Genomic DNA, 22,658 nt, shown 5'->3' with positions numbered 1-22,658 from the left:
CTTTCATTTACCATTATTAAAGATCACTTTTTATTTTGGCCATATATATGTACTGCATGAGACTTTTTCAATTGCCCGAAGTCCAGTAAAAAGATGAAAGCTACATATTGAGCTGGTTACTCTGCATTTTGAACATATTTGTATAGACAATTTCATCAGGTCCTCTCCTATACTAGTCTGTGCAGATGTGTCTTAAAAGTATTAAGGACAAACATCTGTCATCCTAAAAAATGATGAGGGTAAAACAACTATGATGATAAAGTCATAATTACTTATAGAACAAGTCATCTGAAAGTTTCAGTAGTATAAATTATAACATAAATCTTAACTAGAAGATTGCAAATGAAAAGTGTTCCATGAAGGAAGTTTCAAGAAAAATGCAAAACTTGCCATGAGTATCTTATTCAGGAATAAAATGCATTTATTTTTGCATTTAATTTATTGTTATTGACCGATTTTAAAAAAATCCAGAACGAATAAAAGTGTGTCAACACCCATTTGCAATTAGATGAGCTACCATCACTGAAGAATTAAATACTTACAGCCAGATGCAGTGGACTTATAGGCGCTCTGTTGTCTGAATCATTCAGCATGTCAGTACCTGATGTTTCCATTAGCTTGGCAAAGAGAGAAAGTCAAGAGTGAGCCCAAGAATCCCTCACTTTTAAAAACATCATCAACAATTGCTACCTTTTTCAGTATACACAGATTGAAAAATGAGGAGGAAAAAGATGAAGAATAATATAGGATTACAGTTTCTTTAGGAATGCTAGATCTCCTTCAACCTTTTAAAGAGTTTGAATTGCAATGACTGCAACCCCTCCCCCATATTCATCTCCCAAGCACAGTTGTTTAATTTTGCATAACAATGCAAAAATTAAATAAGAAACTAATATAAAATTATTATATTTTTCCTGAAGCAGCCATATCAAATAATACACAAGAAATGCATAAAAAGGGAAGACAAGGTCAGGTGAAAACAGCTGTAGTAAGAAAAACAAACAAGCAAGCAAACAAGTAACCATTTAGATTAGGTGAAAAGTCAGCAAGAAAACAATGTGAAAAGCCAGAAGGCAAGATAGATTTCTAAGAACAGAAAAGCATTTCCCAAAAAGAAGAGATAGACCCAAAAAAGGCATAAGCCTTATAAAATATGATTAAAATACCCATGTGTATACATTTCTATTTGTTACTTTCAGATGTGTTCTAAAGTTTTAATTCTGGGTCTTTTTCAAGACCATATTTCATTTAGTACACTAGTAGAATTAAAAACATTCTAAGTGTTTAAAGAACACCTAATACATCCCGATCACTAAGTTTTCATTATCGTACTTTTATAATATAGTCATACAAATGTTTCAGTAAAAAACCAAACAGATTAGAAAATATTTTTTTGTTTTAAAATTCTGAATTGTAATTGAAACTAGATAATACATCTACGCATTAAATAAATGGTTGAATAAGTCTAAAAAGAATTGGTATTTTTAAAATTACATGTCCCCTTTTGCTATACAGTAGTACTTTAACAGCAAGAAATAATATACTTACAACATCTAGAGGCGTTTCACTTGCAATCTGCAATTAAAAAAATTCAGAATTCATGTTTCAATACATTTGAATATAAAAGTATAATTTGTATAAAAATACTAAGTTGTATAATATAACAGAGAGAAGATAAAATTAGGATATCAAATAACATACACATTTTTGCAAAGGGAATAATAAAAAAACTACCTGAGGCTTTAGTATCTAAAATTCTAATATGTGGCTGTTAGTTACTGTAAATACGTGAACTATTTTAAAAAGCACTCTTACTTTACAGGTTTTTCCCTACATTTTGTTTTGTTCCTTCAAATGACAGTTGCAAAATTTCTTAACGCTTCTCAGTGGGATAACCTGTGGTTATTTTATTTCAGCCACCAGGAAAAAACTTAGTAGCATAGTCTAAGTTAAGAAACAAACAAACCTAAAATCCCACATCCTCAACCAGTTATCTTTTCATCTCAGAATGTATCGTCTTTTTAAGCAAGTATCTACCCTCTTAGCTCCTCACTTTGCCCCTATTTTAAGAGTACCCAGTGCTTAAATATTCATCCTCACAGGGGCTGAAGAGCCGAGGTGGAGGAACACCCGGCCTCTGCATCATACGCCGTAAGAGCAGCTGTTACAGCTTCATCTATGATACGTTTTCTTACCAATTCAAGACATAAGCGATGACCATAAGCAGCTGAATAATGAACTGCATTGTATCCTTGTTTGTCTCGGATCCCCGGATTGGCATCATTTCTTAGCAAGTATTCCAGGCACCTATTTAAATTGACATATGCAACCATATATCTAAATGTTGAATTTCAACTTTACACTAAGTGATAAATTGTTCCAATTCTATTGGAAAATAGGATACAGCACACAGGAACACTGACTTAATGTACAGTATTGGCTACGACTAGAGAACACCTAACTCATTACACCAAGTTTTAAGGTCAATCACAAAGCTTCCAAAATTTGAAAGAAACCTTCTATGCAGACATTCTGCATCCCCTGAATTATCTGACTTGGTTAAAACAAGAATTTCATGGCTGTTTTCCTCCTAGCTAATACAACCGCAGTTACTTTTGTTAATATAATTTATAACTATTTTTGTATGTTTTACTGTACAGTACATTTTTCTGCACTCAATACAGAAAGAACCAATAGCTGAGTTACTCATTGTATGTATCCAGGAGTCACACACACATACACTTCAACTACCAGACACTAATTTATTGATTAAAAAAAAAAAAATAGTAAACACATGCAGTTGTTGGCACCCTGGTATCCTACCATTCCTTACAGAAAGTTGTAAGACAGAACATGATCAGAGTTTCAACCACAGACACTCAGCCAGAAGGATGAAAAAAGTCAGCTCCTTCCCCCTGTTTTTCTGTTTTAAGAGAGTCCATGCATGCACACTGAACAATTCCAATAATTTTATGTTGTCTACTGTTTCAACAACATTTTGCAGAGGCTACAAATAATGAAAATGAGAAGTCTGAAGAAGCAGCAGTCACCAGAGAAAGAAGAGGTAAATTGATCTGCACTGAACTACCTGACATATAGCCATCTCAGCTTCAAGAGCTTCAGGAAACGGGGTAAAGGCTGGTTAGAAACCAACAGTCCCAGAATAACATCCGGTTCTTTGCAAATGTATTCATGAGACCATAATAAGAGCCCCCAAACATCCAGACAGACAGTAAGCAAGATCAAGATTGTACAGAGTCTCTAAAATTCTGAATTAATACAACAGGAAAGGAAGGAGATTTTAGATTTCTTATTGACCCATTAAGATAGTTCTGGAACTTGTCTCAGTTTGCTCAAACACCGTTAGGATTAAGAAGGTCTTCTCATGTCCTACATTAAGCAGAGCCTTCAGAATCTGAGAAACTGCAAATACAATATTACCTGATAACAGAACCAAGATTGTGTCGAGAACAGAACAACTGATACTTCATAAAAAGCAGATGGACTTCAGATCCTTGGATCTGATCTCCTAGTTTGGGCTCATCAAAGACAAATTCATTCAAAACTATCTGCTAGTATATTGAATGACTGGATCATTTGTTTCCAGCATGGGAAAAAAGACTGCATGACATCCCACTTGTCAACACTGCGTATTGTGATTGACTGTTGAGACCTTGGCACAATATTTTGAAGAGAAGACCAGAAAGCTCTGTCTCTGTTCTACACAGCTCTGAGCTCAAGAACACTGATATGAAATGGTTGGTCCTTTTGCCTTGAGATATCCATTATTTTCACAAGTGCTCTCTGCCGATAAAGGAGCATCTGTTATAATAGAGCAAAATGAAGAATGGAATGGGTAGGTCTTCTCAGCACTGAAAGAATGTCTGACCATTCAGGAAAGGAGAACCAAGAAGCTAGGAGAAGACTGATCCCAAAGAGGACTGAGATTTGTAAATCTTATGAAGCACACCATGAAGCTACACGCTACACTGTGACTAAAACAGAGGCAACGCACCACTGAGGTGGCAGTCGTACATTCAAGCGCAATCGTATATCTTATGACTTGAAACATACCCTGCAGTAAAATGACCTTCTAAAGACTGAACTACAGCTGAACAAAATCTGGGAGGTGAAAGTCTAAAGACGCCCAACATCTGCATGGCCACTTCATCAGGCAGAAGTCCAGCAAGGGAGCATGACATTCCAGTCCTTCTATGATAAAATGGGTTGTTAAAACTGTTGGTTTAGGACTATTTATTGTTCCTGTGGCAAATCCAGACAGGAGAGTCTTGCATTGATAATAGTCCAGGAATGCCTTTAAGTGAAGCTACTTTCTACACAACATATAATTTGGGGAATGACCTGTTAGAGAGCAGCGTAGAGGAAAGGGACCTGGGGGTCCTGGTGGACAACAGGATGACCATGAGCCAGCACTGTGCCCTTGTGGCCAAGAAGGCCAATGGCATCCTGGGGTGTATTAGAAGGGGGGTGGTTAGTAGGTCCAGAGAGGTTCTCCTTCCCCTCTACTCTGCCCTGGTGAGACGACATCTGTAATATTGTGTCCAGTTCTGGGCTCCTCAGTTCCAGAAGGACAGGGAACTGCTGGAGAGAGTCCAGCACAGGGCAATGAAGATGATTAAGGGAGTGGAGCGTCTCCTGTATGAGGAAAGGCTGAGGGAGCTGGGGCTCTTTAGCTTGGAGGAGACTGAGGGAAGACCTCATTAATGTTTATAAATATGGAAAGGGTGAGTGTCATGAGGATGGAGCCAGGCTCTTCTCGGTGACAATGATAGGACAAGGGGCAATGGGTACAAAATGGAACATAGGAGGTTCCACTTAGATATGAGAAGTAACTTGTTCATGGTGAGAGTAACAGAACACTGAACAGGCTGCCCAGAGAGGTTGTGGAGTCTCCTTCTGTGGAGACATTCAAAACTCACCCAGATACCTTCCTGTGTAACCTCATCTAGGTGCTCCTGCTCCAGCAGGGGGATTGGATTAGATGTTCTATTGGGGTCCCTTCAAATCCTTAACATTCTGTGATATACTTTATATTATAGTTGGACAGATTAATTCTGTAGGTCAAGAAGAACAGAGATGTGCACTTGGAATGCAGAGATGTTTATAGCTAGTCACAATCATGACCTTGAACTTGCTGGTGAAGCCATATGGTGACCATCCCTTCTTCTGTCTGGGATTATGAAATACTTCTCCGTTATCAGTTAAATAAAATGCACATGAAACTAAAAAATATATTATCTTGTCAAATCAAGCTTGGAGTCTTTCTTCCTTAGCTCAGTAGTGACAAATGGGTCAGTTGGATACACTCATATTATGAGGGTTTTAGTTCCCACTTATTAAGAGTAGAAACTTGGTAATTCAAAATCCTGGAGAACATTCAAACCTTGGAGAAATACAGGAAGAAGTTTTACAAAAGCAGCCATCTCCTGAAGGAAGACAGCATGACTCTGCAACATCAGAACTTCTTCTGAGTCTTTTCACAGAAGAGAACTCTTCCATCTCCTCATTCCAGGCAAGTTCATAATCTGAATGAGATCCAGTACCAGCTGTGATGAAACAGGAACACATTTCAACACAAGTAAGAAAGCTGTCGGTCAAGAGCCCGATGACCCCATGTGCGATTTGCTGAAGTGAAGACCTGACATTTGCTCTTCCATCCCAAAGGTTGGAAGTAACAAATCAGATGAGTGAAGATGAAAGGGGCAAAAAGCTGCAGGAAAAACTATGACTAATGAAGCACCTAATTACTAAGTACTCTGTCTCATTACAAAGTTGAGAAGAACAAGAATGACACCAAGGTGAACTCTCACTTGCATTGCTTTGTGTCCAACATAAGCAAGAAAAGGACAGGTAATGAAAAAGGTTAAAAGGTCTCCAGTTTTAAAGAGTAACATACAAAACACAAGAGATAAATAGCTTTTTATTAGATATGCTGAACTTGGTGTAAAGTTATCTGTAAAGCATATCTACATTTTTAACCAGTTAATTCAGGTTTTATTTGCTGAGTAAACAAATGCCTGGATTTCATTAATGGCAACTGTGCTTGCACACTTTTGTTTGAATTGAAACGGGATGAGATTTCTAAGAATCCAAGTAAATTTGTCCCCTTTAGTGAGAATTACTGTCCCTACATTTTATTTGTGGAATCGTCTCTTTGTTAATATTAATCATTGATTTTTGTATTAACATTCATGGCTCACTAATAAATGTTAAACATCACTTGCCTTGGCTATCTAAATTTCTATACTTGTGTGCTTTCTTTATATGTGTATTCACCAAAAGGACAAGACACTAAGTACACTGCAGGAAGCAAAGTCTACTAAAAATCCTTGAGTACCCATTCTTTCCAACGCAAACCAGATAATTATTTTTGCTGTTCCTTCTCATACAGGAAAAGGATTAACTTAGCATTTTTTGCATACTTAACTGTCCTCAAGAGGCCTCTTTAAAAGGAGATTAATCAAATTTTCTGAAAGTCCAGATAAGTTAAATTTATTTCCCATTTATTTATGGGTGTACTGTCTATTAAATAACTCTTACATAGAGTGTGTATTTTTCTCCCTGAAATTTATCTCATTCTGGGATCATGTTTCTCTGTCTAGTCTTGCTAAAATGAGGCTTACTGGTGTTTGTTCCAGATCAGAAGCATTTGTTAAAGATACAAAAGAAAAATTTCCAAAGAGGAACAAACAAAAAAATAATTTTCAACAAAAACATCCTTGCTCCCAAAATCTGTCTTTAAAGATGTCTGAACAAAGACTACAACAACGCACATAGATATCTTTGGAATTTCTACATAGATAATTTCCTGACTTCTTTTTCCCCCCAGGCTTTATATTCCAACTCAATAATCATTTTTAGCTTCATTCCTATTTTGAATATGAGCTGAGCAGTGCTGGTTTTCCAGCTGTCACTAATCATCTTGCTGCATCCATATAAAAAGCTTCTCCTCAGGCCATTCTGCTTTGCAGTCTGTCTTCCAGACACCCAACTGTTAACCAGCAGGGCGATACCACGTGGGTTCCAGACACGACTCTTTGAGTTACCTCCCAAAGCTCTGCAGTATTGCCATCATCCTTCTTGCTCATGCCTTTTATAAGACAGATGGCAAAATGATGTCATCTGAAGACCCATTATAGTTTGGAGGTTTTCAGAGCAACTGTGAAGCTAAAATTAATCCTAGCTAAACTTGTAAGAGGGCAATTCAAGTAAAATTATCTCAGCAAACTCCAGCAGGAATTGAAAGTACATCTAAAAGGCAGCAATTTTGTTTTGAAATTGGGGTTTACATAAAAGAGGCAGGTACTTTTCTTGTTTTGACCTGTATATGTGAGTGTGGTCCTCTTCTCAAGTCTCCTCAATTATATTAATAATGTACAGTGCCTGGAGCTTAAGTAACCTCATCAATTTTGTGCTACCTATATAAGCTTTGCATGGAAGCATTTAAGTCATTCTTAACTATGTTAAATATAACCATTAGTTACAAAATAAACACATGCAAGAGACATTTATGGATTTATGAAAGTTTCTGGATTAATTTCATTACTAAGTGTAACTGCTTCCCAAAATCTTACACCAACAAGAGAGTTGTAACGCCAAACATGAATAGTGTAATCAAACAAACAGATAAAGCATCTTCTATCTGAATGTCGAGTTAATGTCTATCCTGATGTAGGCCTACTATAAGCCACAGTCTAGCTTTATACTGTATTTCTGACTAACCACACAGATTTTTGGGCAACATTAAGAACCCTCCATAAAACACACCATCTTTCATCAGAATTTGATTTAAAAAAATGACCCTACTGCTCACAACTGTCATAATAACCCCCACAAACGATATTTACTCAACCACTACACAGCAGATGTGATTAAAAACTCTGTTCTAAATGAATTCCTGAACTAAAACATCTTAATTATAGGAGATAACAAAAAAAATACTATACATTTTATTATAGCTAATTTTTCTCAGAAATATTTGTTACATAAAGTATTTTATATACAATGAATAATCCCCTGTTAAGTTTAAGCTTTAAAAATATTTTAAAAATGCGTTTGGTGAATATGAAGGCAGAAAATACACAAAATCTACAGCTCAAATGTTTCTAAGGAGACAGAATTTGGCACCAAGCACGCCACTTACTTTCCATCTGTGTCTGATGCAGCTGCATAGTGCAGGGGTGTACAACCCCTCTCATCCAGGTCGTTCACACTAGCTCCAGATCCCACCAGGGCAAACAGGCACTGATAATTACAATTGGCAGCAGCATAATGGAGTGGAGTTCTTTAGTACACATTTAAATAAAAAGTACAAAGGTAAATAACAGCAAAATAATATTATAGAGACAGAAAAAAGCGAAACAAAATGTAACTTAAATCCTCCGTCCGTTTTTTAACAAGTATTTGTGATGAAGAATGGATCATTACAATATTAAAAAAACAATCAGGACATTTTCTAGGGGCCACTAATAATGCAGAACATTATCTCAGGGATCTATTTGCCAGCCAAAATATGCACAGACTTTGTATTAAGGGAAGCTTTATGTTAATTTTCTTGTGTAAACATATAGAGGAAAATCAAGTTTACATTAAAAATTTTCTTTCTAATTAAGTAATTTCAAGTCACATGGAAATATATGGACAACTCTAAGAACTGCAAAGCAAATAAAATACAACAATTAACCAACAGAAGTTTTCAACAGGCAGATCAGAATTCTGTCTAAAAGAGGCAAGCATATATATTTTTAACTACACTAACGTACCAGAGGTATTGTTAAATAAAACTTAACGAAAATACACCTTGCTTTCTTATAAAAAAGCCATGAAATATTAGTACTGATGTGTCATCTCGAGGAAACTTATTCCAGCTTCAAATACGTAAACAATTCTCTAAATAAACCAGTTCAGACCAAATTTCAAAAGCACCACAATGACTCAGAATTCCATTTCTATTTTTAAAAAGAGATTGCTACTATAAATATCTCAATTTTGAGGACACAGGCGTGTCCTACCTCTTCCTTCTCCCTTAAAATCACTTTTTCCCAATTTCTCTCAAATTTTAACTATTTTAAATCTTTTCCCTCTCCTGAAAGAATTGCTCTACATACAATGCATGCTAAACCAAAAACCAAATCAAACCCACAAAAAAACAGCTTTCCATGACAAAAGTTGTTACAGATAGTTGTTCCTTTCTCAGGAAAGAAGTGGAATTTAATGCAAAACACAACTTTGCATCCATAACATTCTCCTGAAGTCCTACTCTCGCTGTTTACATCCTGGAAAATCATATTTTCCATGATGTGATGTGAGATTTTACACAAGTGCTCATCATGCCATCTAAACTTAAATAATCCTATACTAAAAACAGAAATTAATGTGATTCTAAACAAGGAAACAGAAAGGGGTGGATATAATGACAGGAAACTGGTGAAGCAGTTATAATAAAATAATGGATTTTTTTCATAAAAAAGCTTAGAAATAGCAACAGAATTATTGGTTTGACTAATACATTATTTGGAAAACACCACTAATGTCCTTGGACGAGAGTGATTTAAACTCATCAGATCCATGTTATAAGTAAAAAAGGCTCATAAAAATTACTGTCGAATATGGAACTCAGTCTTTAAAAACAAGACTAAACACTTACTTAACAAAACACAATAAACAAAATATGCTTGGAACTTTCGATAACATATGCTGAAGCATAGTTTATTAGAGACCACGTATCTTAAAAGGCATTTAAACTGGAACACAGAGATTTGCCCACAGAGCCATATGCTACTACAGCCCTTTACAATATACAAATCTAGAAAGTCTTACCTTCCAAATCGGTCCTTTTTGTTGAAGTCTGCACCAGTATTTAGTAGAAGATTTAGGCACTCCAGATTCCTATTAAATTAATGTAATTTTACTTGTGATTGCATTTTTTTATTTCCCTAATTTTGGCCTCTGCAAATATCAAAACTGCTACACATACACATCTCGTATGTTATTTTTAATGGAACTGAACTATCATATGAAAATTTTGATAAATATATCAAAATAGATTTCATAATTACAGGACCAAATCAGGAAAGAATATAAATTCTTTCAAGTCTATAAATATGTATTTTATTGATATCAAATGGCATGCATAAAGCACATAAACATTAACCTAATTTAACAGAAATTTCAATTCTTTAAAACAAACAAACAATAACACCTGCATGTCACATGCTTTTGGCTACCAGGCTTCCAGTACAGAGGCAGTTTTTTAATGTCTATTTTTTTAAGGCCAAATGCAAGTTGCAACATAAATATTTTCTTTTTTAGTGTAATTAATTTTCAATAAAATATGATCATCGTAATAGATATACAATACTGCTTAGCATTTAAACACTATCTTAGTAACTTTCCTAAACTGGAGATGAATGAGGGAATGTGTCACAAATTATGTGTTTTTATGTGAAAAGATAGCATTTTAGCTGTAATAGTTCGCAACAAGGATGCATCTATCAAGTATATTTTGACTTAGCATGATTACTTAACAGTGTTACTTAAACAACATTGAAACAAAAAAATGAAAATATCAGTATCATGGAGTTCTTGTGTCCCACAAAGTGTATCATGAAATTTATTACCCAATTCTTCCAGGCAATTTTGAGTAGCTGCTATAGAAAACCTACAATGCAATAACAATAATCAATATGGATCACAACTCAAGTGATGAGCAAGTAGTTCTGACTACTTCATCCACCTAAATTCTGGAATTTAACCATGGCCTTTAATTTAGTTAGATTGATCTTTTGTTTATATATTTGGTAAAAAAAACATTTCCCAAAGTTGCTGTTCTCCACCTCATCTCCTACAGTGTTGTTAGCTGGGCATGCCATCGTTGAATGCTGTAAATTCTAAAAATTATATCATCATCATCCATGGGGACTTAAAATAAAATTCAGTTCATCCCCAAGAATAAACCTAAGGTAAGACTGATGATACTTGGACACCGTACTCCAATAATTAATTATTGAGCTGAATATTTATTTTTATTGATTGTCAGTAGTATCCATCTTGAAATTATTTTAATGTTTACATAAATTCCAAAGGGAAAGGGCAGGAAAAGCACAAAAAATAGGAACGATCAGCAATTGAAAAAAGAACACTAAATTTGAAAGCATGAATACTTTTTTACATACCCTCCAGCTGCAGCTGCATGAAGACAAGTCCTGCCAAAGTCATCTGGTGTGTCAATGTCAAAACCTACAAAGAAAGCAATTTGTAAAATCATTATGTAACATCACCTTTCACAAAAATGCTGTAATCTACTCTTAAGAGAAATGCTTGCTAAGCAAACTTAGCAGCTACTTGCAAACTTAAACACTGAAAATTTACTTCATTTGAAACACATCCTTGCTATTTGCAGTATTTTGAATAACAGGCATTCAAGTGAAACTGTAAGGGATCAAGTGAAAGACAATTAGCTGCACTGAGGCTATACTCTTTCTTATACTATATACCTGCTAATATTTCTGTGTAATGTAATATTGAATATAAAATATATGAAGGTAATAGGAAAATTTAAGAATATGCTAGAATTTATCAATGTTATGCAGAGATTTAGAGATTTTTTTTTTTTAAATAGAGAGGGGGATGTCAGCATTACTAAGTCCAGAAACTACTTAAATTTAATCCTTGAGTTTAGGTCTAGTTCCAGAGAAAGAACTTTGTTAAGCTAGACTGGAGGCTGTAAACAGCAATTACTTACAGAGGAGCCCTTTAGAGATAGTTTCCTATTCCCCAAATGTGTGAACTACAGAACTTCGAATTTGAGATCACAAACTTCAACTGTGCAATTCCATATCTAATAACATATTTTTACATGAAGATTACTATTTAAATCAGGTTTCAAAGCTATTTTTTTTTTGAGAAAATTACTGTATTCTCCTATGAGTCTTGCTCTTGTGTAACAAAACTTAGTAATTACATCTCCAGTTCTGGTACTTTTGCCTGGGAATGCTTTTCTTCCTCCCCTGCCCTCCCCTTTTTTAAGAATTGTTCAACAACAATAAAAAGTGAACAACACAGGATGTCTTATTCAAGAGTACTACTATTCAAGACTGTTTTCCTACTCCATATCCTCCAAAACATGGGTTTTGTATGCATCACTATGTTCTCCTCCCATTTCTATAGGCAGTGACACACAACGAACAATTTAAGACAGTTTACCAATCTGATTTGAAAAGCCGTCTTTGATGCCTTCCCACATTCCTAGGTTGCTTGTCTAACACCACTAACGTCTTAAATGTCATTCAAGTACTGGGACAATGCAGATTAACATGGTGGTGGTTGCTTCCTCTTCCTTTTCCTTTTCCCTTCCCTTTTCTTCACATGAATATTGATGCACTTAAAAATCAGAGATTCTTATTTTATATCAATGAGAGTCTTCCTCACAAAAAGGGCAGATACCAATTTCCACACCAAGAGCCTGTGTTAAGAAGCTGTCTGCAGTATCCAGTCTTTCCAGTCTAAAGGTTGACCATATTCTTAAAGTCCTTATCTGCTCCAGGCTAGATTTACATCCAAGTTTGCTCAACTCATGTAAAAGTCACAGAAACCATTTGCAAGTCTTCTGCAGGGATTCATTTCCCATCCAGAATCTTCAGTAAAGACGCAGCCAGCACAGCACCATGTGCAGACAGGTGAAAGAGCCAAGGTATTCCTCATTTTGAATGCATCCAATCGAAATATAGTCAACTACAGGACAGTTCTTTCCTGGAATGAATCCTTGCAAGCTTGTCCATGACAGGACAGCGAAATAAAAAGACTTACCGGTGGTAGTTTAGTTATATTCTTTGAATTTTTCTCCATGGCTTCCCTAGCACATGCAAAGCTGGGGAAGCAAATTCTTTCTCCTCCTTCTCCCTCCAATCCTCTGTCCCCCATTTTTTTTTTTTTTTTTTTCAAAAAAAACATGAAGTGCCTTCACATAAACGTAGAACCATTTAGGTTCTTCTGTTCCTGAAGCTTCCACAATTCTTCCAGACAAATCTACTATCTCAGAACTGCAATGGTTCAAAGAGCTCAGAATTCACACCAGAGCAGCCTCTGGACAAGAAGGGAAGTAATAACCTGACAACCTTGCCCAACTTTGGGGAGGAATCAAACAATGAAAGCAAAATGCAGTTTGCATTGCATTTAATTAACAATAAACCACCAATGCCACAGTTTCTTAATGTAGCAGTTCACAGAGTTTTGAGAGCTATGAGGTGCCCACTATAGGAAGAGACAGGAAGAGACTGATCTGTGCTAAGCCAAAAACATCAGGGAAGGGAAATAGAGGATGCTCAATTAAGTCATTTAAGACAACATTAGTCTTTCTCCCTGAAGTTGCATTATGGTCTGAACTAGTCATTCCATCTCTATGGCCAACTTAAAATGGACAAACTCAACATTTAAAAAGTTATAGATGCACTATTTCAATTTGAATTTTTTTTTTTTGGGAAAAAAAAACCTTCTGTAAAAATTTGCATTCATTTTAAGTATAAACTGTCCATTAAAAAGCAAGCAGGCTACTAGTAAACTACAAAGATTTTTAAGTATTACTACTAAATTAAGACTTAATTAAAAGTGATTCTATGGAACAAAAAACAAACTACAAAGCAGCCGTAAGATTTTTAAAGAGTATCCTACCTGATGAGAGGAGCTTTCTGCAGCAGTCTGAAAATCCACTTAATGCTGCCAAATGGAGAGGAAACATCCCATGTATACCCCGCCTAAGATACATCATAATCAGGTATCACAGTTTCATTACAAATCAAATGAAACAAACATGACTATGTGCTAAAGTGCATGGTGGGTTCAGCAAACCACCGAATTAGCGTTCTGAGCCTTAGGAAAACTTCACATATTAAATGCTTTCTTATGCTTTCTAGCAGGATGCATTAATTCAGCACAGGTCTATTAAAACTTTCAGATCTTTTACTTGAAATACATTAGAGGAAAACCTATTATCTTTTTGTGCAAATTGTGACATAGTGTGTAGCTGCTTAAAAGTATAGTACATTATAATACACAAACCACTTCCTATTTCAAGTTGAAGGCCATATTAAAAAAATCATACTAGTCTTGTTAATCTAATAAATACATTTCTAAATTCACTCAGCTTGCATTCGTGTCAGTAAAGTTACCTACTTTGCAGTGTCAGCACCACTCGTAATCAGAGTGTTGATTAATAGCTCATGGCCATATCTAGCTGCTATGTGCAAAGGAGTATTTCCATTCTTATCTTCACAGTCTATTTCAGCTCCTATAATAAAAAGTGATTACTAAGTACAAATATATGTAGGCATACAGGTCCTTTTGTCACAAAAACAGCATTGAGGATAATTCAAACAACATTAATAATTGTTAATGAATTACTACTTTGGATTTAAAATCTATACAGCTTTCAGTGGTATTTCGTATTAATAATAAGCAAAATAGGGAGAAGAATTTTGTTATGTAACCATACGGGACATACTTTCTGCAACCTTGTTTATGGAAGTAAAATTAATATATTTTTCCTGCATTCTGAAAAATAGATGGTTTTTCAATGTAACTTATCAAACTTTATAAGCAGATATGCCAGACTATCATTAACTGACCTACTACTTGACATAGGATATGAAAAAAAAAAATCAGTACATTGTTATCAGTACAAGAGGAGGAAAATATTCATAATATTGGAAAGCTGATGACAAAACAACTCCCTCCCCTTTTTTACCATTTTGAATGATGGTTTGAGATCTTGAAAATCTACCATGGATTGCTGTCATGTGCAAAGGTGTTTTCCCATCTTTACTCTGGAAAAGAAAAAACCAAAACAAAACACTGTTTACTTACGGCCAATGATAGTAATCCATCAGAACTGACAAAAAAAAAGAGAAGAAAAAGGACATTCCTTTACTTTCTTCTCTCTACTCCCTCCCTTAAATTGTTACTATGCACTTGTACTAGACGGATGCTGGAAGTGACAAGTCAGTGTGACATGCCAAGCTTTTCCAAAAAGCTGCTCTTAATCGCTCTTCCAGCTGTGAGTGACAACTCAGAGATGCCCACTCACTCACACTTATGCCTTTAGGATAATCACTCTCAAGAGGATGCTGACAGCACAACTTTAGCAACAAGCCTGTTTCCAACTCTCCCCCTGCCTGAGTTTGAAACAAAACAATGCTTCTTTAAATTAAGTTCTTTTTCTTGAAAGAAAACAGCTATATTTATTATAAGGCTAACACATATTAGAAGACAACACGTTAAAAAGCTCATGCATTTCATGGAAATTTCTGCAAAGTAATATTTTTGAGCAATTTATCATATACCACAAGTAATCTTAGGGTAGAACTACTCAACCATAAAAGGTACTATACATTTGGCACACATATCAAATGTGCACTTAGTCAGTCACCCAAGTAAAGATGCCCTTCAAGCAGGCCAACAGTAATACATAAAAGAATCTCATTTTTTCAACAGCACAATCTCAGGACACTTATAGAATCAGTTTTTTCTGTTATTATTGCTTCAGGATGACTTTTTCCCTGTACTTTATCATAGGTAATGGGAAAGCTTTACTGAAGAAAAAAGTTCCTACAAATGCACACAAAAAATTGCAAACATGACACTCAGAAAATAAAAGCACTCTCAGATGCACACAGACACCACACCTTTAAACACTGGCTTTGAAGAACATGAAATGTTCACAAAATGTAAAGTTAAAAAAGACAAAGATGGTAAGGGAAACATACAACATGAACATATGGACTGAAATATGAATTGCGCAAAAGTGCAAAAAGTCCAATCTTTCCTCTTCCTTTGGAACCAAATGGCAAAGCTTCTATGGGCGTGTCACTGCAAGTCTGCTGGAGACCCTTTCAGACAGAGTTGGATGTGGAATTTCTGGTTGTATCACTGCACAGAGCAACATACGCCACCTAGAACAATGTGATCATGGGAAACATTGTCTTCTCAGATATAGATGAAATAAATGAAATACTTGATAACGACAGCCAAGTTATCTCCAGATGTTTCAGCTAGCAGTTTGCTTTGACCATAAATAATCCAAAAGATGCATCTACATATCCATAGTAGATGAAAAAAAACCACAAAAAATGGGGTTGAAATCCACTTGAGGAACTAGACAATCGATTTTACTGCTGTCATTGGAGGCCTTAAGAAAAGGCCAAATAAACACATCATAAGTAACAACTTCCTCAAGCTATCTCTATGCTCCAATTTTCTTACAAGGAGAATTTTTTTCTAGTGTGTACCTTTCATCTTTCCCCAGTTTAATCCTACTCTCTTTATCCAACAATTAATATTCTCTGTGTCCAACTATCTTCCTCTTTTAAAACAATTGTTACACATCTGATGCCTCTTTCCCTCACTTTTCTCCTTCTTTATGTTGAAGAATCAATTAATTTAAAGAAAAATCATCACATAAAATACGCCTAGTTGCAGTGAGTGACCAAAAGCTGCTTTGGTAACTAACGTTCTAAACTTTAAAAGGGGAAACTTTGAGAAAGTAAGGAAATAAATTAGTGAAGTAACAGATGGAAGAATTTAAGGGCTCAAATAAAAAAAACCTGCAGTCTACTGGCTCAGATATGCTTAATTTATATCTCAAAGTAAGGCTAATGAAGGGTAGGAAGATGGACCAGAAAAAAGTAGATTCAAGTCTCACTGAGTGTATTAATAAATTACCTTACAAGGACATAAGAATAACCTAGGGTGACAGAAAAATAAGCTCCAAATCATTTTCCGGTTGTAAATGAAAAACCACAGTACAATCAATAACAGATTTTTAGATTTACTCTGTTCAAATTTACTTAAAAATACATTTAATGTCTATTTCGAAGACAATGGATTTGATTATCCACAGTGCCTCTCTCTGGTCTAGCAGTCTCAGGTTCTTTTGCAACCCAATAATAACATAACACACAATTGTACATTAACATATAAACACAAAACAGGTATAAAACTAAATGAAGGTGATAATTTCCATGTTGAAGCTGAACTGAAAGGATTGCATTCAGAATGCCCTTCTTAGATATCATCCCTAGGGAAGGATACACGCAATCAGAACCAGCAGTCAAAGAGTTCTTTAAGCAATGAAACAGCAAGGCTCTACTTATTGAGCAAAGTACTGTTTCCCGAGGTACCAGGAGGCTGGACTGCATAAGCAAGGAGGTACCTTCAAAACTTTTGCTTTGATTTCCCCTTTTTATGCCTTTAAGGTCTTCTATCTAAATATTAAGTTAACTACAGCTGCCTGATTTTGCGAGATCAGGGAGAATCAGAGCATACGATAGACTAGCTATGGGCTGCTGATAACTTTTGTTCTCTTTACTGAAACTTAATTAATTGTGGTAATATGACAGAAATCACTCATATCCCCTATATCATTAGAGAAAACATATCCACAAAAGACTTCAGATCATACAAAATTTGCTAAGAACAGTAATTGCTACTAGACAGAATTAACACATGGCACAAGGTTTTCTATCATGTGATTACTCAGATATTAACTGTACTCTGACTACTGAGCTTTACTGGGTGTCAGTGGAAATGTGGGTCTATCATGCCACAGTATTCCTCCCAGTGAAATCTCCCCCTAGCAACAATTCTTATGTTCTAGTATCACCAGTGGAAGTAAAATAGTTTTTCTATTTAGGTCATTGAATTTTCAAGCAGCAAGGGGCCCCATAAAACAATTAATACTGTCCCATTACATACTAATTTCAATGTGTTCTTCCATGCATGGAAACTCTGAATAGTGAGGAGAGAGTGCTGCAGTAATGAGCAATACTTAACAGGATTCACTGTTCTACAGTGCTATATGGATGACAACAAAGCTACAAAAACAAGATCGGAATGACATCCTCTGCCTGCAGAGGTGATAAAAAGCATATAACATATTTCTAGTGTTCCATTACCTTCTGCAACATATTCCCTACATGAGATGAAGTCAGTATCCACAGAAACGCACAAGCACTTACCCTCCATCTGCCACCAAGAATGAGAGATTTTCCCTTTTGCTCTCCCCACTTCATCCACAGCAGAAAATCCTCAGTAAGTTCTGGCTACTCTGCACCCTGATTACCATCCACACCCACTCTGCTACCTCTAAAACCACAGAAAGGGTTGCACATGGGAGGGAACCACTGAATCATATTACACAAGCAACAGAATTATGATGAAAAATAGATCTTATAAAAATTTTAAGAACTATGTTGAAATTCAGCCTCAGTATTTGGAAACTAAACAGGCTTGGTGTCAAGAAATACATAGTAAGAATGCTCTGAAAGCATCCCATTTTAAATGTACCAATTGTTCTTAGCTACACAAGGTATTTTAATTCAATTTTCCTTTGCTATTTTTAGGGATAGTTCTTCTGATTAAATCCAAGATTTATCGTTACAGGTTTTTCCAGAGAAGCAGAGGTTGACTTAGAAACAATTTTATTTTGCCTCAGTTCTTGCACTTTTCAAAGAGCAAGCGGTAAGTTTTCATATACAAAGAAAGGCTGTTCACACCTTCTGGTGCAAATTCATGGGCCAAATTCAGTCATACTGGTGTAAATCCACAAAAATGCCACAGACAAAATGACGACAGAGACACATGTTGGTACAGAAACAGGGGATAAATGCTGCTTTCAAGCTTTAATTGCTTAAAATCCCTACACAACCCTACTTGCTTAATTTTGCACTTAACAGTTTTGATACTTACCCAACACATTTTAACTCCAGCCAACCCCTAGCTAAAGATACTAACCCTTTCCACTGTAAAGACATTTCCTTCTGAAGCAGGCTAACTTCATTAGTCAAAAGTTTACTAAACTCTTAGACTTCAGCTGAAATTCTCAGCTCTCTGATAAGCTTCAGGCTGCATTTCCCAGCCCCATCACTATCATGTTTCAGAAAAAAATGTTTCTCTCATGTCAGAGTAAGCTTAAGAGAAAACCTGGGTTTACCCATACTAAATCTTCTAAGGATTGTTTTTTTCTTTTAAGTTACAGAAACAGACAAATCTATACTTTGGATCCTGTAACTTAAAATTGAATGGGAGGAAGCAACAATACATCTCTCAGATGTTACAACTTCTTTTGTCACCTTCAAGCAAGAATTCACCCACATTACAAACTTCAAAGAATTCAGGGACTTTGCCAGTCACTTTGAAGATATTTGCCATTCTTTGCACAATTTCTAAGGTTACTTAGTGTTATAACTAAGTGTAGTCAGTATCTACAGTCTATACCATATGTAAAACAAAGATTCTTATTTTAAGTTCAAAAAGAAAGATTATAGTAATCTTTAACAGTGTTTAAGTACCCTAACAGAATGTTAGAAGTTTTACATTTTCATTCCTAACCTACAATTAAGGTCCACTTGAAAAGAAGGGGACAAAAGACCTCCAACCACCATCACTTGTTGTACCTCCTTCTGAAACGAAGCCCCCTCCCCTTCTTTCTTCTACGTCAGGAATATTCACGAAGTCATGAGCCCTTGGAGCCCAGCATATAGAAAACCAGTAATTCTTTGCCTGGTAATATTTATGTTTCTCTTCTGTTCTTTTTTTTTTTTTTAAGTAACATATGTACATAATCATTAGTATATTTAACATTGTGGGGTTATTTTAATGACAGAGCATACATTACTGAGAAATGATGTTTCAAGAATGTGGGACAGAAGTCAGCCCTGTAAGGCTAAACCCTCAGTCATACCCAGCCTGGGACATCAAGCAGAGCAGAAAACTGCCAACAAAAATAAACGGACTGTGACCTGTGTATTTTGGGACAAGCTGGCAATAAACCCTGTAGCACAGCTCCTTACTTCTCCAGGGCACTTGAGTGATGAATTTTTCCACAACTGACTTTACATATGTTTTCATTAAATGAGTTACATGTTTAAATATATATAAAAGCGAGCAGTAACACACATCTAACACTTTTCCACATCAAATAGCTTATTTTTAAATTACCCCCAAATTTTCAGTGGGCTACAGATTTTGACCTAACAATTTAAAACTGTTTTAGAATTAGTTGGCTAAAAATCAGTGTGAATATCCTACATGAATTAAGCCACAAACACCACAATTTTAACAGAAATGTTAGCTATTCTCATATTCACGTCTTACCTAGGTTGTACTGAAATTCAGGTATAACTCTATTAAACAGATTTATTTATTTTAAGAAACAAAAGGATAGGTAATTCTCTTCCTACCACATGTGGGTAACAATACAGGCAATTAGGTATTTCATAAGAGGAACACTTGGACTCTTCATATCACACACCTGTTTGACACTTCCCACCAGTCTGAAAGCTTTCAATATACCTCTTCCTGCCACTGAATATTTCTGAACACAGCTGAGTATTCATTACTAGAGTAAAAAAACAGGAGGTCTCACATCTCAAGACCTTACCCTACACACTTGAGATTATCATAAAAGATGTAGGTGATAGTTTGCTTTTATGCTTTTGTGGATTAGAAATCCTACCCACACAAAGACTAGATTGTAAGGAATGTTCTGCACCCAAAGACTTGCGACTAAGCGGAGATATAAAATGTATACTGACTCTGTTCACAAAGTTTTGCTGACGTAATTAAAAGACCAGCTGTTTAAGACTTTCCACTGGCCTAATCCACTTACCTTTCTATTATTAATACATCCTTCACAACTCTTCCTTATTAGTCAGATTTTAGGATCTTACATTATCAGCTCGTCAACTGCTCCAGTAATTAGGCTGTTCATACACATTTCTCTGAAATATCCTTGATTTCATTAATGCTGCTTACTTATAAGAAAAACAAGTTATTTTGCATTTTTCCATATGATTTGCCCTTACTCATCTGGACAGACTAGGGAAGACAAATTATGTGTAATTTTGACGTTAAAATATAATCAAGATTGACCAGACAGTATTGTGATCTTTCTTCTTTATCCTTTTGGGCTATTTACTACTTCCCATTGAGGCTTTCAGATCCAGATCAAGTTCCTTGAAGCAACATACTGGCTCATTTTTTCTATTGTACTTCTCATGGAAGAATTCCATCAATCAATGGGAACTTCTAAAATGCTACTGTAACAATTATTTTGAAAAATTACCTCTGATAAAGATGTACTGCATCTTTAAGAGTGAATGTATGGCTTTGCATTCACCTACCTTCATATTCACATCTGCTCCGTTACAGACCAAAAGCTCTAAACACAATGCTCCATGTGTTGATGCAGCAGCGAAGTGCAAAGGCGTAAAACCCTTCTCATTCATTTGATTTACATTAGCACCGCAGTCTATGAGTTCGTTCACTACAACATCTTGCCCATTGTAGCAAGCTACATGGAGGGGAGTATTTCCATAGGCATTTGGCTCATTCATCTACCAAAGAAAAAAAAAAACAAAAAGATTAGTTAGTAGGCAAAAACCTGTATTACTGCAGCATTTGTGACAAAGAAAAATGTCATGTCATGAGACAACTTCTTTGCTACATTTTGGAACTCTTCAAATCTAGAATATAAAAGCAAGTACTGGATGCAGTGCTTTGATCAACAAGTGTGTACCAGGGAAGAGTCCAATTGCTTTACAAGTGAGCCACCCTCCTCCTATTGTCTCCGCACCAGTTTCCTGTGTGCAACTTGACAGAACACACATACAGAAAAAAAGTCATTAAAAAACGTCCATTAAAAACAGAGGTCACAGGACCTGAGTCTCACCAGAGTAAGTTTTAGGCATTTAAATTTAGAACTCCTAGATATAGTGTGTTTATATACACGCAGGCAGACTTCCCAATGTTATTTAGAACCTGCAGGTTGAGCATAACAGGAGTTTTAGTTATGAGCTACTTCTGAAATGCAATCACACGCTTCACTAATGAATTACAAGAGGTACCACTGTCTACATCTCCAAGTTAGAAAATTTAAAACCACATCTAAACCAAACAAGACTCTGAAGTACATAGAAGTATATATTTTCCTTTTTTGGGGGGTGGGGAAGAGGGGAGAGGTAGGCAAAGAGGCATGGGAGCGTATAGAAGTAGAATGTGTTGTTGTGCACAACACAATACTGAATTCTGATCTCCTTCCCAAGACAGATCTTTGGCAGCATTCTCCAGCTTTGTAAGACTAAAATACGATGTACAATGTAGACTCCTTTTACAGTTTCACAGCATTTTGTTAACACACTTCTACATGCAGGTACAGTACAGCCTTTTACTTTAGTTTGCATTTCAATATTAATATGGCCTTCCTTACTGCAGTACTGAAGTTTCTCACAATTTTTAGTATTTTCCAAAACTTATGTGGTGTAAGTAAGTCAATAACATCTATATTTTACAAGTAGCTGAAGCAAAAGGCTTTAATTTTCTGCAGTTCAAAAAGGATTGTGTGGCAAAGCTAGGAACGGAATTCCTATTTCCTGAGTTCCAGTCCAATGAACTAAGAAATACCAAATGAACAAAAAACCTGTTAAATACAAATTAATTTCCAAGTAACTGTGTAAAACCTGCAGTGCTCTTAAGTTACTTGACAGCATGAGGTTTTCTAGCAAAAAAAGCATGTGAATTAAGATATTTGGAAATACTATTTTCACTATGCCATAACCTGCCTCTAAACAGTGTGCTACCATACTAAC

General features: G+C 35.7%; 1 protein-coding gene across 3 annotated transcripts in view; it reads right to left on the bottom strand.

Annotated features, from left to right (window-relative positions):
- Nucleotides 1–22,658, bottom strand: part of ANKRD28 (ankyrin repeat domain 28) — a 131,849-nt gene that overhangs the window by 15,981 nt on the left and 93,210 nt on the right. For all 3 annotated transcript variants that reach the window (XM_082046530.1, XM_082046529.1, XM_082046531.1), the window contains 10 exons: nucleotides 21,195–21,407; nucleotides 14,762–14,840; nucleotides 14,191–14,305; nucleotides 13,690–13,772; nucleotides 11,196–11,259; nucleotides 9,841–9,909; nucleotides 8,165–8,305; nucleotides 2,196–2,307; nucleotides 1,549–1,575; nucleotides 543–617 (listed from right to left, as the gene is read on the bottom strand). In XM_082046530.1, the coding sequence (XP_081902656.1) occupies nucleotides 543–617; nucleotides 1,549–1,575; nucleotides 2,196–2,307; nucleotides 8,165–8,305; nucleotides 9,841–9,909; nucleotides 11,196–11,259; nucleotides 13,690–13,772; nucleotides 14,191–14,305; nucleotides 14,762–14,840; nucleotides 21,195–21,407 (978 nt within the window). The remainder of the gene's footprint in view (nucleotides 1–542; nucleotides 618–1,548; nucleotides 1,576–2,195; nucleotides 2,308–8,164; nucleotides 8,306–9,840; nucleotides 9,910–11,195; nucleotides 11,260–13,689; nucleotides 13,773–14,190; nucleotides 14,306–14,761; nucleotides 14,841–21,194; nucleotides 21,408–22,658) is intronic.

This window comes from Streptopelia decaocto (assembly GCF_964273445.1).
Source record: "Streptopelia decaocto genome assembly, chromosome: 2".
Taxonomy (NCBI): Eukaryota; Metazoa; Chordata; class Aves; order Columbiformes; family Columbidae; genus Streptopelia; species Streptopelia decaocto.
The sequence above is the reverse complement of the archived record's forward strand: the minus strand, read 5'-3'. Positions and strand labels throughout refer to the sequence as shown.